Source organism: Alosa pseudoharengus, unplaced genomic scaffold, assembly GCF_046254945.1.
Source record: "Alosa pseudoharengus isolate Yale_2024_CS ecotype anadromous, Long Island Sound unplaced genomic scaffold, YU_APseudo_1.1 YU_APseudo_1.1_scf_14, whole genome shotgun sequence".
Classification (NCBI taxonomy): domain Eukaryota; kingdom Metazoa; phylum Chordata; class Actinopteri; order Clupeiformes; family Clupeidae; genus Alosa; species Alosa pseudoharengus.
Genome location: NW_027468609.1, coordinates 6,614,742 through 6,629,741, shown reverse-complemented (window position 1 = coordinate 6,629,741; position 15,000 = coordinate 6,614,742). Strand labels below are relative to the sequence as shown.

General features: G+C 47.5%; 2 protein-coding genes across 3 annotated transcripts in view; one reads left to right on the top strand and one right to left on the bottom strand.

Annotated features, from left to right (window-relative positions):
* The window catches only part of nek6 (NIMA-related kinase 6), a 41,523-nt gene extending 36,722 nt beyond the window's left edge, over positions 1-4,801 (top strand). For both annotated transcript variants that reach the window (XM_076283614.1, XM_076283613.1), the window contains exon 11: positions 2,896-4,801. In XM_076283614.1, coding sequence (XP_076139729.1) covers positions 2,896-3,006 — 111 coding nt within the window. In that variant the 3' untranslated portion in view covers positions 3,007-4,801. The remainder of the gene's footprint in view (positions 1-2,895) is intronic.
* A 136-nt stretch (positions 4,802-4,937) lies between these two features.
* psmb7 (proteasome 20S subunit beta 7) overlaps positions 4,938-15,000 on the bottom strand; it is an 18,330-nt gene continuing 8,267 nt past the window's right edge. The window contains exons 6-8 of the mRNA XM_076283615.1: positions 14,777-14,835; positions 6,289-6,440; positions 4,938-5,180 (exon numbers count right to left, since the gene is read on the bottom strand). Coding sequence (XP_076139730.1) covers positions 5,069-5,180; positions 6,289-6,440; positions 14,777-14,835 — 323 coding nt within the window. The 3' untranslated portion in view covers positions 4,938-5,068. The remainder of the gene's footprint in view (positions 5,181-6,288; positions 6,441-14,776; positions 14,836-15,000) is intronic.

Below are 15,000 nucleotides of genomic sequence, written 5' to 3'. Positions count from 1 at the left end.
ATTATTTTACATCTTAAAAGATTTAAGTATTTAAAACATTCTGCGTGGGCACACCACGGCAGACCTGTTGAGACAACGGCGGAGAAATACTCTCACTTTGTGCCGATTACTCACAGGAGCCTGAAGAGGTTTCCTCTCCTAGAAGGTTTAAAAAAAACAACATTCAATTGGACATGTCATGGCCGTTTAATAGCGTTCATTAGATAGTGGGAGTTGTAATGCCGCCTGGGCGAGAGGGGAATGGCAGCTCAGTGTGTGAGGCTTGGCCCAGGGCTTAGATGGCACAGAGTCAGTATTGTTGCACGCCTCACTGGATGCCTTAACTCCTGAATCACTGGAATGTATTTTTATTTTGTCAAGGAAGGGGCTGAGGGTGGGAATGTGAGCGTCTGGACAATCGCAGACGTTCACTCGTCTGAGATGATTCAGAGGACGGTTAATGATAGTGACTCAGTAGGGCGACGGAGAGGGCGCCCCACACACACACACCCACATACACATACACACACACTACACACACACTACACACACACTACACACACACACCACGAGCAAGGTGACTGTGAGTCAGTCCCATAATGAATCTACCTTCAGAGACAGAGAGAGAGTGACGAGCAAGTGGGTGGGATCTGGAATAGACTGGTGTTGTGAGCGCCACGTGACCGTGCCCGTGCCCGTCGGGGCAGGCCCTCAGGCGCACGCCAACTCTGCAGGCTCTGGACGAAGGCTGAAGTGGGCAGGAATGCGCACGTCCCTCAGACAGTACGCTTACAGTGCTGCAGCCGGCCAAGAGCTGTGGTCTGTGCTGCGAGCAGAGAGTCAGTGCACACATATATAGTGTAGCCCTCAGCCCTCAGCTACGCCATGTTCACAGACTATGTATATGGAGAGATGTATGGATTTGGTGAGGGTATGGATGGACTAGTGTGACGCTGCTCTGCTGACCTGTCAGAGAGAGCGCTGCATTGGCGGTCAGGGAGTCGCGGACTTGCAGCCCGTAGCGGCAGCCCCTTCTTATTGCATCACAGCCGGCCAGCTGAGTGGCTGAGTGACCGACGGACGGACGGGGGCTCCCAAGTGAAGCCGCACCCTCTCAGCTCCGCAGCTCATACATCACTCCCGCCAGTGACCCTCTACAGGGCGCCTAGCTCCCTCTCTTCCATCTCTCCCTCCCTCCCTCCCTCGCCCTTGTCTACGCTGTGCCTAGTGTGTGTGTGTGTGTGTGTGTGTGTGTGTGTGTTTCGCCAGACGGGCGGAGTGACACCCTGGTGATCGCGTCTTGCCGTTTAAAGGTCAGGACTTAAGCAGGGCTTGTCGGCTCTCAACGATCAGTTTGAGAAATCTGTTTTAATGACGGGTGCAAGGTTCAGTACGCTGACGCTTGGCCAGGATGTGCACTTTCTCTCTCTCTCTCTCTCCTTCCCTCTTTCTCTCTCTCTCTCTCCTTCTCTCTCTGGCATCTGGCGTGAATGGCATGTGAAGTGGAGGTGCCACTGAAGCGATGACAGGAAACCTTTCCTCTCGTTCAAGGGAAATATCTCCACTTCCCTTAAAATACCACACACACACACACACACACACACACACACACACACACACACACACACACACACACACACACACACACACACACACACACACACACACACACACACACCTTTAAATCAACACATGGTATAAATTTGTAAATGGTATGTAAATGCAGTGCAGTGCATTGTTTTATTGTTAAAATTGGCTATTTGTTCTTCATAAACTGCTGGGAAAATAAGGTAATTTTGCTGCTTGACCGTGCATTAAAAAATACCATGTTTGAAATAGTTGAGTTTGTGTTCTAATGGTAAGCTTGGCCACGTCTGCTGCTGGTTTGGGAGCCTAATGTAGGGATCAGTGTTAGCTTCTTATTGGCTGCACACTGGAGGTGTCCCTGGAGGCGTTTTCATTAGGTTAGGCACAAAATGGTGTACAAGCTTTCCTTTTGCCTGTAAAATGTGAAGGACTTTTCCTGGTTCACACAGGAAAAAGATTATAATAGTACGTCGGTTTGGACCTCCGGCTCCTGAAATACATCCTTCCTGGCTTAAATACATGTACATTTGAATGGATGGGACAGCTGTTCAAATCTCCTGAGCCTCAACTGAGATCCGATCCCTTTGGTCCCACAGTCCAGAATCTAAGAGTTGGACCACTGATCCAACACTCCCTCTTTGACCACATCATTCTGACTTGCATTGCCTTACATTTCCTGCTGCCATAGGCAAGTTGGCCAAACACAAATTTTGTCTAGTTGTGAATGTATTTTCATTGGTCTATAAGGGATCTGGTTTAGCAGTCATGTAGGTGGAAGAAAAATATACCTGAGGCCCTTTGGGTGATTTGCCGTTGTTCCTTTGCCTTCTATGGTCCCATCCCCCTCCAGTTTTAGGCCAACATTGTTTGATGTGATGTAATGTCTTCAAAAGGCTAGTAGCCCACATTCAATATTTCATAGTTTCATTTGGCCTAAAACGGAACAAGCAGAAGGCTAACAGAGAACAGAAACCAAACCTTCTAATTTAAATAAACACAGCAATAGGCATATGCTATTTTAAGGGCTGGCATTGAAAATGAAATGGTCTTATTTACTTGTTCTAGCTATACAGTAGATCATTCTTCAAATAGACATTATGTTTCACAGTAAGAATTGCGAACCGACGAGCTTGTCTTACAACTAATAAAAGCACAATTTGCGCAGAGTACCAAGTCGGCGAACTGTGAAAGCCGTTTTTAGACTTTGGTTGTCAGACCTGGAGCATAAAACAAAATAATAAATAACTTTGTTGGAGTTTTGAAATGACAGTTGGAGTAACTGTAGGTCAATGTTCTTGATATTGTTCAATAATGTGTTTCTTTTTGTAGCTGAGGGAACTGGTCAGCATGTGCATCAACCCGGACCCAGACCAGAGGCCGGACATCGTGTTAGTGCTGCAGATTGCCAGGCAGATGCACATGAGGACTGACAGCACCTGAGCGGCCGCTGTGACTCCTGTGGTGACGTCCACGGACCAGACAAAAAACCTGCACCATCTCAAAAAAACATCAACTACATGAAAATAAGAAGCCGGCCACCTGGCCTTTCTGATCCCTCCCCCCTCTCCCATCTGCACAGAAGGCGTGAAGGAGACTCAGGAGGGGGTGCCTCACATGGAGACGGCTCTCTCTCCACAGCAGTATGAGTGGACTAAACATTTCTTTGTTATGTGTTTGTAATAAAAATGAGTTTACTGAAGCGAAATGAGGCCCACTTGTGACTTGAAACAAGTGAGTTGGTCGAACAGACAACTGGTTTTATCAATATAGCGCAGTGATTGGCTTTGTGACCGTTGGTAATGAGGAGTATTGCCCCTCCATTGGCTGATGTAGAGAATCCCAATGTCTTAGGACGACGACTATGATGATAATAATGATGATGATGATGATGATGATGAAATGGAGGTTAGGCGACATCAAGACATGGTTGTCAGATGAACAGAGGGGTTGCATTCCAGACCAGTCTCTCTTAGCATAGCTTTCAGTCTCTCTTAGCATAGCTTTCAGTCTCTCTTGACTTTTCTTCTCTGTAATGCACCTTGTGGAATTGACAGCTTCAAATGTGCCTCTTGGTCTATGCTTATTCTTATTCTTTTGTGTTTTGTTTAAAGCGATGTTTACTGAGGTGCTTCACGTTAACCATGCTCACAATTTAATCACTTACCTCGGATGTGTTGATGAATGTTTTTTTTTTTTCTCTGTAAATTTGTTTTCCTCCTTGATGCGATGTGTTTCTCGGCTTTTTTTCCTCGCAGGCTGTTTTCTTTTTTGCTCTGTTGCATTTTAGCTAGGGCAAGGTTGGCGAGAGTGGCTAGACATGCGTTGCGCAGTCCGCCGCTGACCTCCAAGTCAAGGTCACACGTGAACGAACTCCTGGAGGGTTTAAGCATGCATCTGGAGACAGCCAGCAGGTTGACTGTGACAAGTGCAGCACAGACCACAGATGTAACAGTATAAGCTTTGTTTGTCTCTTCATTAACTGTGTAAACAAGTGCCTTGTGGTCCTGTGAATGGCACATGGACTGAACATTACTTTAAAGATTCTATGAATGTTTTTCCGTTGTTTTCTTCTCTCGGTTTTTTCTTCTTTGGTGGAATGGGAGGTGCAAGTGGTGATAGGAGTTTTATCTTGGTTTGTGCCTCATTCTTTAGGCTTTGTGTTATACATCATTTTAGCAAATTATTTTTTTTCCCCGTCTTAACAGGGTCTGCCCGTGTTGCTCATTAACAGAAGTATTGAAGGTTTAAACCACTCATGCAGTCAACGCAGAGAATATGTTTTACATGTCATTTGAACTAAATGCATTTAAGGATTTCATTAGGATGAGCATCACTAGAGTACTGCTGAGCAGGCTCATTTGGAAACTCAAATCTTTGTATTGAGAGAAATAAATAAATGTTAAATCTAAGACAATAGTTGTAAAAGGTGTGTTAAAAACAGGTGTGTTAAACACATTGTGGTTTGTTTTGAAAAGCCAACACCACTGCAACACTAATGATAATGAAGTTAATACCAAAATCTTGTGTTTCAAATGTTTAAGACTTCCTTTGGAATTTAACAAATTTCACATATATTGTAAATGTTTTCTGTGTATTATTTGTGTTGTTTGTTGAGGTTTTTTAACTGCTTCCTTTTGGTGATGACATGCTGTGGATACATGTTTAAGTGCCATCTCTTGCATTTTGTAGTAGATATGTACATGTTTAATTGAAATAAAAAATGGCATAATTCAGATTTTATGTAAACTGAGTGGCTTTGTGCATCTATAGTTGTGAACACAGCTTTTCGTAAATGCACACATTGAAAACTTGGAAAGCCCTTAACATCTATGGAATCCCATATAAAAAAAAAAAAAAAAACACAGGAGTCATTCTTCCTCACAACTTATTTTATTGTAAACGATGGAAAAAAAAATACATGCTAGTCTAGCCTCTCAGGGACGAGAGGTTGGGAGGTATGAGGGAGGTTACACGTGTAACACCTTCAGGGTTCTCCGGGTCTTCAGGAGGTGTCCATGGTCTGAACAGTCTCGTCCACCACCTCCAGATTCAGAGGGGTCATGGCTTTGGTCAGGACAGCGGTCGTGCCACGCTTGTACTTGTAGTTCCCAGCTCTGTCGGGGTGGCACACACAGAGAAACATGTTTATTATTCATTACACACTTGGCAGAAGCCAGCCTTGAAGGGTGGTCTAGTGACCCTCTCCTCCATTCCTCTACAAGATTCACACAGGACCACTTATGAGGGTTCATTACGGACAAACACAAACACTGTTAGTTTTTTATTAGTCAACACTCTCAAACAATCAGCATTTTTCTAGATACTGAAAGCAACAGTACATTTTGTGAGTTAGATTGGTTAGGACCGGTCACTAGAGTGCAAGGAAGTCAGTAAGCAGCCAACACTATGGCAACTGTTGGGTCCTAATCAGATGACCTAACCAAATCCTCACATTACTCAAGCAGCTTGCCATCACTGATGTTCCCATGTGGATCGCTTTGGCCGGGAACAGTTTTAGGAACTCTTACCTGTTTGAGGAATAATTTTTGGCATCATCTTATATGTGACACCAGCCAGTTGTACAGAAGGTACAGGCTACGAGCATACTAAGAGTGAAGCTAAACATGTATAGATGCTGCACCTGATGAGAAGTGTTAGCCTCCTCTACTGCACGGCACACATTTTAATTCACTCTCTAGCTATTCACTCTTAAGTACACCACAAAAACACACACTTTACTCACGCAGGCATTGCCCCAAGCTCATTCTCTCTTCAAGAACAGGCAGAGAAAAGTCCACAAATCAGACTCGGTTTCAATACCATTCTAGGAGTTTTTAGCATGGCAATACAGCCAGCCTCCATAGCCATCCCAATGGGTGACATGGAACAACATGCATGGAACATGACATGGAACAACATGCAATAACACCCTTCATCTCTGCTGAATATTCATTCTCAATAAATCTAAAATCTCTTCAGCATTATCACAGTTCCAGGCAGTGATACCAACCGATATTAAGCGATAAGAATGCAAATGTTTAAGACACACATCATTATGCGTGCAGACATGCCATACTGATGGAACAGAGTACAAAAGTGTGATCTAAAGATGAAGGGCTGTGATTATGTTACAGGAGGCTTTCATTGCCATTCTGGGATATGAATCAAGTGAGGGCTGTAGATGGTCTCACTAGATGGATGCTGGTAGGTAGTGAGTCTTACCTGACACCCTTCTTGTTGGCCTCGTCGTGGGGCCGCAGGTAGTCCACCTTGTCCTTTTTGATCACACACAGGTCGATGTTGCTGCCAGAGCCCAGGTCGTTGAAGATACCTGCTGCAATGGCGTCTCGGACCAGACGCTTGGCCTCATCTTCCTGAGAAATGCATTGGAAGAGGACATACTCAGTCACTCAGTTCAAAATTCAATTCAACAAACAAGTGGTAGACATTTGACACTTGCAAGAGTGAAAAAAGGATGATTTCCGCAGAAATCTTTGACAGTCACTGTGGATGTGTATCTTAGACGTCTAGGTTACAGTGAAATGATCGGAGTGAAAGGCTGGGGCACTGGGCTGACTCGTCTTTATCTGAAGTGCTGCACAGAGCACTGGATATACAGCAAGGGCTCCCTCTATTGACACAGAAAATAGTTGCACACTGATCTTCTCCACACACACACACACTGACACAAACACAGACACACACTTCCATCACATCACCCAAGATAAATGATGCGGCAGAACAACGCAATTTACACAATAGATGCCGTTTTTCCCCAGTGAGCCATTGAGGAGCTGCGTCTGCTTCTCAGCCTTCTAATGTGTGTGTGCCCAGGAAAGACACATGATAAATAATTTACCTGTTTTAATCAAGAGCGTGAGCTACACCACTAGGGCTGCGGCTGCACAGACTTAAGTTCACTTGTGTCAGGTAAAGGGGTCTGGGACTGTGTGTGTGTGTGTGTGTGTATGTGTGTGTATATGTGTGTGTGTGTCGGAGCATGCGGTCACACTGGGTTTACGTGGCGAGTGTTTCAGAGGCAATTATTTTGGGCTTAATGGTCCCCTGGGTGAGTTTGGGTGGAGAGTGCACGGAAGGGGGGAGAGCAGGGAGAGAATACAGAGATGGAGGGAGGCAAGGGGCTGGGGAGGAGGGAGAGAGAGAAATAGAGAGAGATGGATGGAGAGAGAGAGGATGGACCTGCGCGCCGCTGGTGGAGGTGGGAGTGGAGGGCGAGACCTCTGCAGGGCCGGGTCAGCGGTGTGTGGAAGCCCACATGGCTGCCTCAAACCCCAGGGAGTCCGACCTTTGACCTCCCGCTCCGCAACCAACAGCGAGAGTCTCAGGCTGCCGCTTCACACCGCCATTTTAACCGAGAATTACATTGATGTGAAGAGAGCGCACGTATTTCCTACTATACTGCCACAACAAAGCCAACAGTCTGAATGGAATGGCACTGGCTGGCTGCTATTCATTCTGCCCAATCAGTTCTTGTGTTTAATGAACGCTGCCCCCCCCAGTCTCTCCTGGTGGTACACTCCGGCTTTGAGTGAGCCGTGTGGCGCCGGCTGCTTTTTTGGAAGAATGGCCCGAGGACAGTGACTGCAGGGGGGGGGGGGGGATATCGCTGCACGTGATTAGGAGACATCAGATCAGATCTGCCGTTCACTCGCTCGCGCCCCAACCCCCCCCCCCCCCCCCCCCCGACTTCAGAGGAGCAAAACGCTCCCGTGGGGGAGAGGAGTTGGAGGGTGTGTGTGTGTGGGGGGGGGGTTGTGTGTCTGACGGCACCTCAAACACAGACAGCAGCACCCCGAGGCTAGCGCTCCCAGTAACAGTCTCTGTCTGATGACGAGGCACTGAAGGAGACGGCAGCAGACATCCATCACAGGTACAGACGCCCGCCCAACCAATGGCCACACAGCACCGGGAGACCAGTCGAGTGCCAAAGGGTCATTTGATGCCAACGGTAACGCAATCCCTGCCACTGCCCACAGGGTGCCCACAGGGTGCGTGATCTGCTGCCAGGTCCTGGTGTCCTACAGTTGGGCTCCCAGGTGATGGCAACACATCATGGCGTGGCCACGGCAGGAGAGGGCAGGCCATGCCTATGGACACCGCAGCCAAACAGAGTTTAATGAGTCATCTTTTCTAAGCATGGCCAGTGTGTGTGTGTGTGTGTGTGTGTGTGTGTGTGTCACACGCATGGTGACAAATGAGTGTGTTGTCCGCTTGAGGTGGGTCAAAGAGCTCAGGCCGTGGGGAGTTCATTACAGCACCACCGACAGAGCCTCTGCTTAAACACCACCAGTGCACGCACGCACGCACGCACGCACGCACACACACACACACACACCCTTCTCTTTTCTCCGTCTCTTGATCCCTCATCCCCCACTCATCCATAATTCAGGCTTGCAGCCGAAGAGAGAGAGAGAGAGAGGGAGGAGAGGGAGCTGAGAGGGACGTGTAATGTGTGTGGCTACTGGGCCCTTTAAAAGATGATTTATGAAGCGCTGGACACAAACCCTCCCTCCTCCGCTAGCTCTCCCTCACCAGTGCTGCTGTCACCACATCACACAAACACACACACACACACACACAGTCCACTGAGAGCACGGACAGCTCTTTAAACTCTACTGCTGCCGCCTCATTTCTCTCTTTCTCTGTCCAAGTCCAATGTCGTTCTTTCCCCCTCTTATTCCATCACCAACACACACACACACACACACACACACACACACAGGCAGACAGATGACATTATGTTATATATTATGTATACATACATTACACTAAATATTGTACACACAAAACAATTCCTCCTTTTCTAGCTGGTAACAAGAGGATACAGCTGAGTGTCATAGGTGTGAGGGCTACTGGCTGTTCTGCCATGCAAACTGACCATTGTCTGACCCACAGTAAAGACAACAGCACAATGGACTCCACATGACCACCTGCACTACCCCGGTAATATCACTAACATGGACTAAAGCATCTCAATATTTTATAAGCGTGTTTAATATGCCTGAGACAGTGTTCAACATCTGCTGTCTTAGGGGTACACAGGCCCCTGGGGGGGGGGGGGGGGGAGGAGAGAGAGAGAGAGAGAGAGAGAGAGAGAGATCTCTAATTGGGCAGAATGCCAGAAATACCAGCCATTTCCTCCTCTCTCAACACACTCCAGTGCAGTCCCCCCCCCACACACACCCCCACCCCATTACATTTCATGTCAGCCTCCATTTGGATGAACCAGCAGTGGGCCTACATTTTGTTGTTGTTATGGTTGTGTGATTGCATGTGTGTGCATGTGCGTGTATATGCCTCTGTGTCCCTCCCATGTCCTCCCATGGTGTGTACAGTATGTGGGGGCTATGTGTGTGTGTGTGTGTGTGTGTGTGTGTGTGTGTGTGTGTGTGTGTGTGTGTGTGCGTCTGATTTTCCTGATGGTGCAGAGCTGAGATGGAGGCCCCAGTGGTGGAGTGCGCGCGCGTGTGTGTGTGTGTGTGTCTGATTTTCCTGATGGTGCAGAGCTGAGATGGTGTGTGTGTGTGTGTGTGTGTGTGTGTGTGTGTGTGTGTGTGTGTGTGTGTGTGTGTGTGTGGCTGGTGGAGATGACGAGGCGCGTTACGCATGTCTCTTCCTGCTCATCAGACACAATGGAGCAGACTGGGTGGGTGAGAGACAAAAGAGTGTGTGTGTGTGTGTGAGGGGGGCGTCTCGTCTCTGTGGGGGGGGGGGGCGGCGCATCTGTTGGCATGAACGCTGCAGCACCACAAACTGCCTCCAACACAATGAGTCAGGAGGACGCAGAACCAACACAGAACAGCAACACAGGTAACTATTAACACGCTGCTCGCGTAAAAAGGGCTCGGGAATGTTCAGGGACTGGCTCCAGACTGGTCAGCCTCTGCTGCAAGCAGGCAAACACACACACACACGGTCCTAGGAGTAAAAGTGTCAGAGGGGATGGCCCTTCTGGGTAGTGTATCTGTTGAGGACCTACAGCACACTGCCCCCTACTACACTACCAGCCCTTTGTGTGCATGTCACTGCACACCACACACAACCTCTTTCGCTCTAGCAGACACTCTTTCACACAGGCACAAAGTTGCTACCCAAAACCCAAACCCATTTTCAGCTGTGCACACAGTGGCACACACACACACACACACAATGTGGGTTTACTGAATTAACTAAATTGCCTAAATGCCAGCGACTAAAAGCAATATTTACAAAGTCCACCGTAAACAGCACATCGCCGAATCAGTAATTCAAGCATGGGCCATCATGCATTCTTTTTTCTCTGCTTTAAAAACCTACAGTATAGTGAGGGAAAACAGACAGGACAGACATTCCCGCTTGTGATTTGTGGAGGAGCGGAAGGCCGACGCGTCGCTAGTATTCCCAACTGTGCTCCGGCGTGGTCGTCCCTCTGCCTGGCTCTCTGGCTGGGTGTTTAGGAGCGATCCATAGCTGCCTACATGATGAATGAGCCTGGCTGAGTGGAGGGGCCTGGGTGCCCACAAACTCCCCCCCCAGCAGTGACGAGGGCTGCAGGAGCGATCCTCTCAGGTGCTCGGCGAGGGTCCAGTGGAACTATACACACTCAGCCTCTTCTCCCCCCCCCCCCCTCCCTCTCACACACACACTCCGCTCTCTTCAGATGCAGCCACAGACGTACTGCCCTGTCACACACACACACACACAGAGAACCCTCTAGCACCAAACACTCGCGTACATTTCTCTTTTTCACATTCACACACCACATCTTGATCCCTCACACACACACACACACACACACACACACACACACACACACACACACACACACACACACACACACACACACACACACACACACACACACACACACACACACACACACACACACACACACACACACACACACACACACACACACACACACACACACACACACACACACACACACACACACACACACACACACACACACACACACACACACACACACACACACACTCTCCCTGCAGCAGAGCTGAGGCTCATAAATCAGAGGGCTGGAGTGGCAGTGCAGGCTGTCCTCATCCATCTTCTCCCCGGCTGCTTCTCCAGTGGAACTGGACCCCAAGCGACGCGGCTCAGGGGGAGCGTTCGGGGAGCTGCGCCGCCAGACGGATGGAATAAGAGGACCCGTCCTGGACGTCCCTGGGCGCCCACCCTCTCACCCAGCCGACTCCCAGACACCCCAACGACAACACCACTCATGGAAAGAGGGGGTGGAGGCTGTTTGGGCAACAGATCAAAGCTGCTTTTCAGTGAGGGCCTGTGTGTGTGTGTGTGTGTCTTGGTTTACACACAGATTATGCGCTTTAACTATTCTTTTTGCTCATTCCAACAGCACAAATTGTCTTCTTCATAAATTAATGATTCCATTTACTTATGGATTTGGCCTTTTTAATGTACAGCGTTGTCCTTTTTCAATCTAATGTTGAGTGTCAATAGTCCTGCAACACTCCGTTTGCTTCAGTGTATTGTTGCCTAGATCAGTCATCTATGCGGTCAATTTATAGTTCAGGCATCGCTCAATAAACACAACTTGTTGCCGATAGATGTCGCGGAGTTGTAGACTTCTATAGTGCAGCACCAGTGACGAATTGACAAATAGAACTTCAACTAGTTTCTATAACAACTTGGACACGTTACATCTCCCCACAAAACGGGAGACACACATCGTAACCGCAGCAACACACAGAACTGTGCCATTTCACAGTTTTTGATGTATGCAACAAGCTCCATTGACACAAATTTGGACACACTCGTCACCTGAACTATAAATTGATTATTAGAGAGCTAAGCAAGAGACAATATGCATATTGTTTTATTTATTGTTTTATTACTTGTTTATAGTATTGCTGTATGAAAGGAATATCATCCCTGAAGTGGTGCTGTTATACTGTATCAGCACAGCTGTGATCATTTTTTGCACTACAATTAAAATCACAGCAGTGCTAATGATCAAAAAAGGACTTCATCTCTCTGCTTGTGCATTCATACGACATTACAGAATAACACACCCTAATAGTGAATTAGACTTTTCCCAGTTCTCATTGTTAACGCTGCTCATGAAAGCTCGCTGACATCTCATCATTAATGTGTACAATGTGTCTTGAGCGGGAACAGTTATCACTAAATAATGAAGCATTCATTAGGGAACTGTCTTCTATTCAAATCGCAACTACGCTATCTGAATGCGGCGCCAACATCACAAACGCATATTCACAGCCTCGGAGATGTGAGCACAGCACATTAGTGAATTGGTACCTTAAACATTTTACAGATTTGCTCTGGTGTTTGTCCACATTAGGTGATACCTCAGCAACACAAATCCTAATAAATAAATACTAAGACGTATGGTGTAAATCAGCAGGAAGTTGTTCAGAATTAACTGGGGAGTGATGTCAAACATGTAGAAGCATCTTCAATGTTGAACGGCAATGTTGAACGAAGCTTCCCCAGCCAGCTGCTTCCAACGCATGCCCTCTGTAACTAAGTGAGTAATCAACACCAGGGAATGGTTGGATGTTGGCGTCAGATGAGGCTCAGCTCAACCACGTTGTTGTTGACCCGAGGGTTGTGCAACGAACTGAGGCTACAGATGTATCCAGATAATATCAAGAGTAAACAAAACCCTGGAACCCTTTGATCAGGGGTTAACAGAAGTTACCGGAGTCAGTTGCCACATTACGCAGTGCACCCCTATGAGGTGCATTCCAATGACCTACCAAAGACAAACACCTGCCTAATGAGGCACCTTTGCTTAGCACCAACATGGAGCACCATCCCAGAGTCAAGCCTGATGAAGGAGTGTCCTTTAGACAAACTGGACGTCTACACACTTGAGAGCGTAAAGGCCTCTGGGCCTGGCTGGACTAAACACCTGCCCTACTGTAAAGTGGACTACAGCTTCACACAAGGGATGCTTTTAAAGATAGACACAGCAGTGTGCTGGCCACAGCTCTCCCTTGACTATTGGTGCTTGTGTGTGTATATATGGCATACAAATCTTGCGACGACATTAAATCTTCCAAGTCCCCGATTATTAACAGTCAGCTTTTTATGGATGTTGTGACAGGGCTCTCCTGGGACACCGCGCGCGTGCCAACAGCGACAGCATCACTACACACACAAACAGTCCCCCCCCCCCCCCCCCCAAAACCCCAGTCCTCTTCAAATGAATGCTAATTATTCCTGCGTTCCCCCTTCCGAAAAGTGGGGATTGATGAGCTTGGCAAATCCACTTCAATGGCAGGCCTGATCTCGCTGAGACAGGGGAACCTCTGTCCCCCCCTCCCCACCCCTCCATCCTCTGTTCCTCTACCTCCTTTTCCTTCTTCAGCACGTTTTCTTCCTCCAAGTCCCGTCTTCATTAGCCTGCTGTTAATTATGTGCCTCATCTGCAAGTCTATGGCACTGGCTGCAGGACAGATAGCCCTTTGAATCCCGCCCCTATGATCTTTGCGCTCTCATGGTTGGGGCTGTGTGTGTGTGTGTGTGTGTGACACAAGCGAAGACACACACACACGCGCACATGCACACTACTACGAGTTTCCCTGACAATTAGCGCGAGAGGGGGGGATGAATGCCCCCACTCCGCAGATCCATTATTCATGTTTTCACACACTATGGCGCAGCTTCAATAAATCATACAGCAGCCAGCGCTTTAAAAACCCCCATGCGTGCACGCACACACACACACACACACACACTCTAATATACACAGACACATCTGCATATGGGTGCTTCACAAAAACGACCTTGGCATATTTTTTTGCTTCCATTTCCCTCAAAGCCTTTGATGGCAATAAAGCTATGGAAAAGCAGGGGGAGAGAAAAAGAGGGGTAAAAGAGAAAGACTTCCCTCTTTCCTCATGTATGTGCCCTTTCTGAGGGTCTGTGAGGGATGAGGATACAGAGGTGTGTGGATATGATTTAGGACTGGAGGGTATGCTTGTGTGTGAATGTGCCGGTGTGAGGGCAAAAGGTGAAAGTGAGAGAAAGCATTTTGGTCGTTGTGTTTTTGTTTGTGTCTGTGTGTGTGTGTGTGTGAGAGTGAGTGAGTGAATGAGAGTGTGACAAAGACGGCAAGAAATGTAATGGTCCTCTCATTTGTTTAAGGGAACTGCCTTATGAGGCAGTTTTATATGGAAATATTCAAAAAAGCCCAGCATCGGCAGACTACAGAACCTTACGTTTCTAAACAAAAAAGGTTCATTGCTTTCATTTTGGTCTGGTTCCAGATGTCACTAACAAGCGTTAATCAAGCATTTGGATCAACTCCTGCCGGAGCTGGCACCAGCGTAACAGCAACTGGTAGAACACACACACACACACACACAGTTATGTCTAGTGGCTTTAAAATGACTCACTTACCTGTCAAAAAGAAAAACGTTTGTTTGTTTCAGTCATGTATGCACAACTATTCTGTACACATTTTGTGCCCTGACTATGACTAGTCTGGCAGTACGTCTGGCAGTACGTCAATAGGTAGGATAGTGTCTGACCTCATGTAAAAAAAATAATTCGGTGAGCGATATGGCTGCATTTAAATAAAATGGGATTCAAGCCAGACACCAGTGCTCATGTCAAGTTAAGCACATCTTAGGTGCTGAAAGCAAAAGGGGGGTAGGATGTGCAGACTTAGGTGGGGCATGGCATAGCAGACAGCACTCACCTCCATGTTGGGGATGTAGCGGTCCTCAAAGACAGCCATAGCAGCCAGAGAGCCAGAGCCTGTAGAGGAGAACAGAAAACAGTGAGGCAGAGTGAAGGGCCAATAAGACAGCAGGGGAGGCAGAGACATCCCCACCAACTAGCTTCCCTTATTTAGCATCTAGGATTTCCACCAATTCTGTCACCGCAGGTGGCCTCCATATGTATTTGGGTTTGAATCTCTCT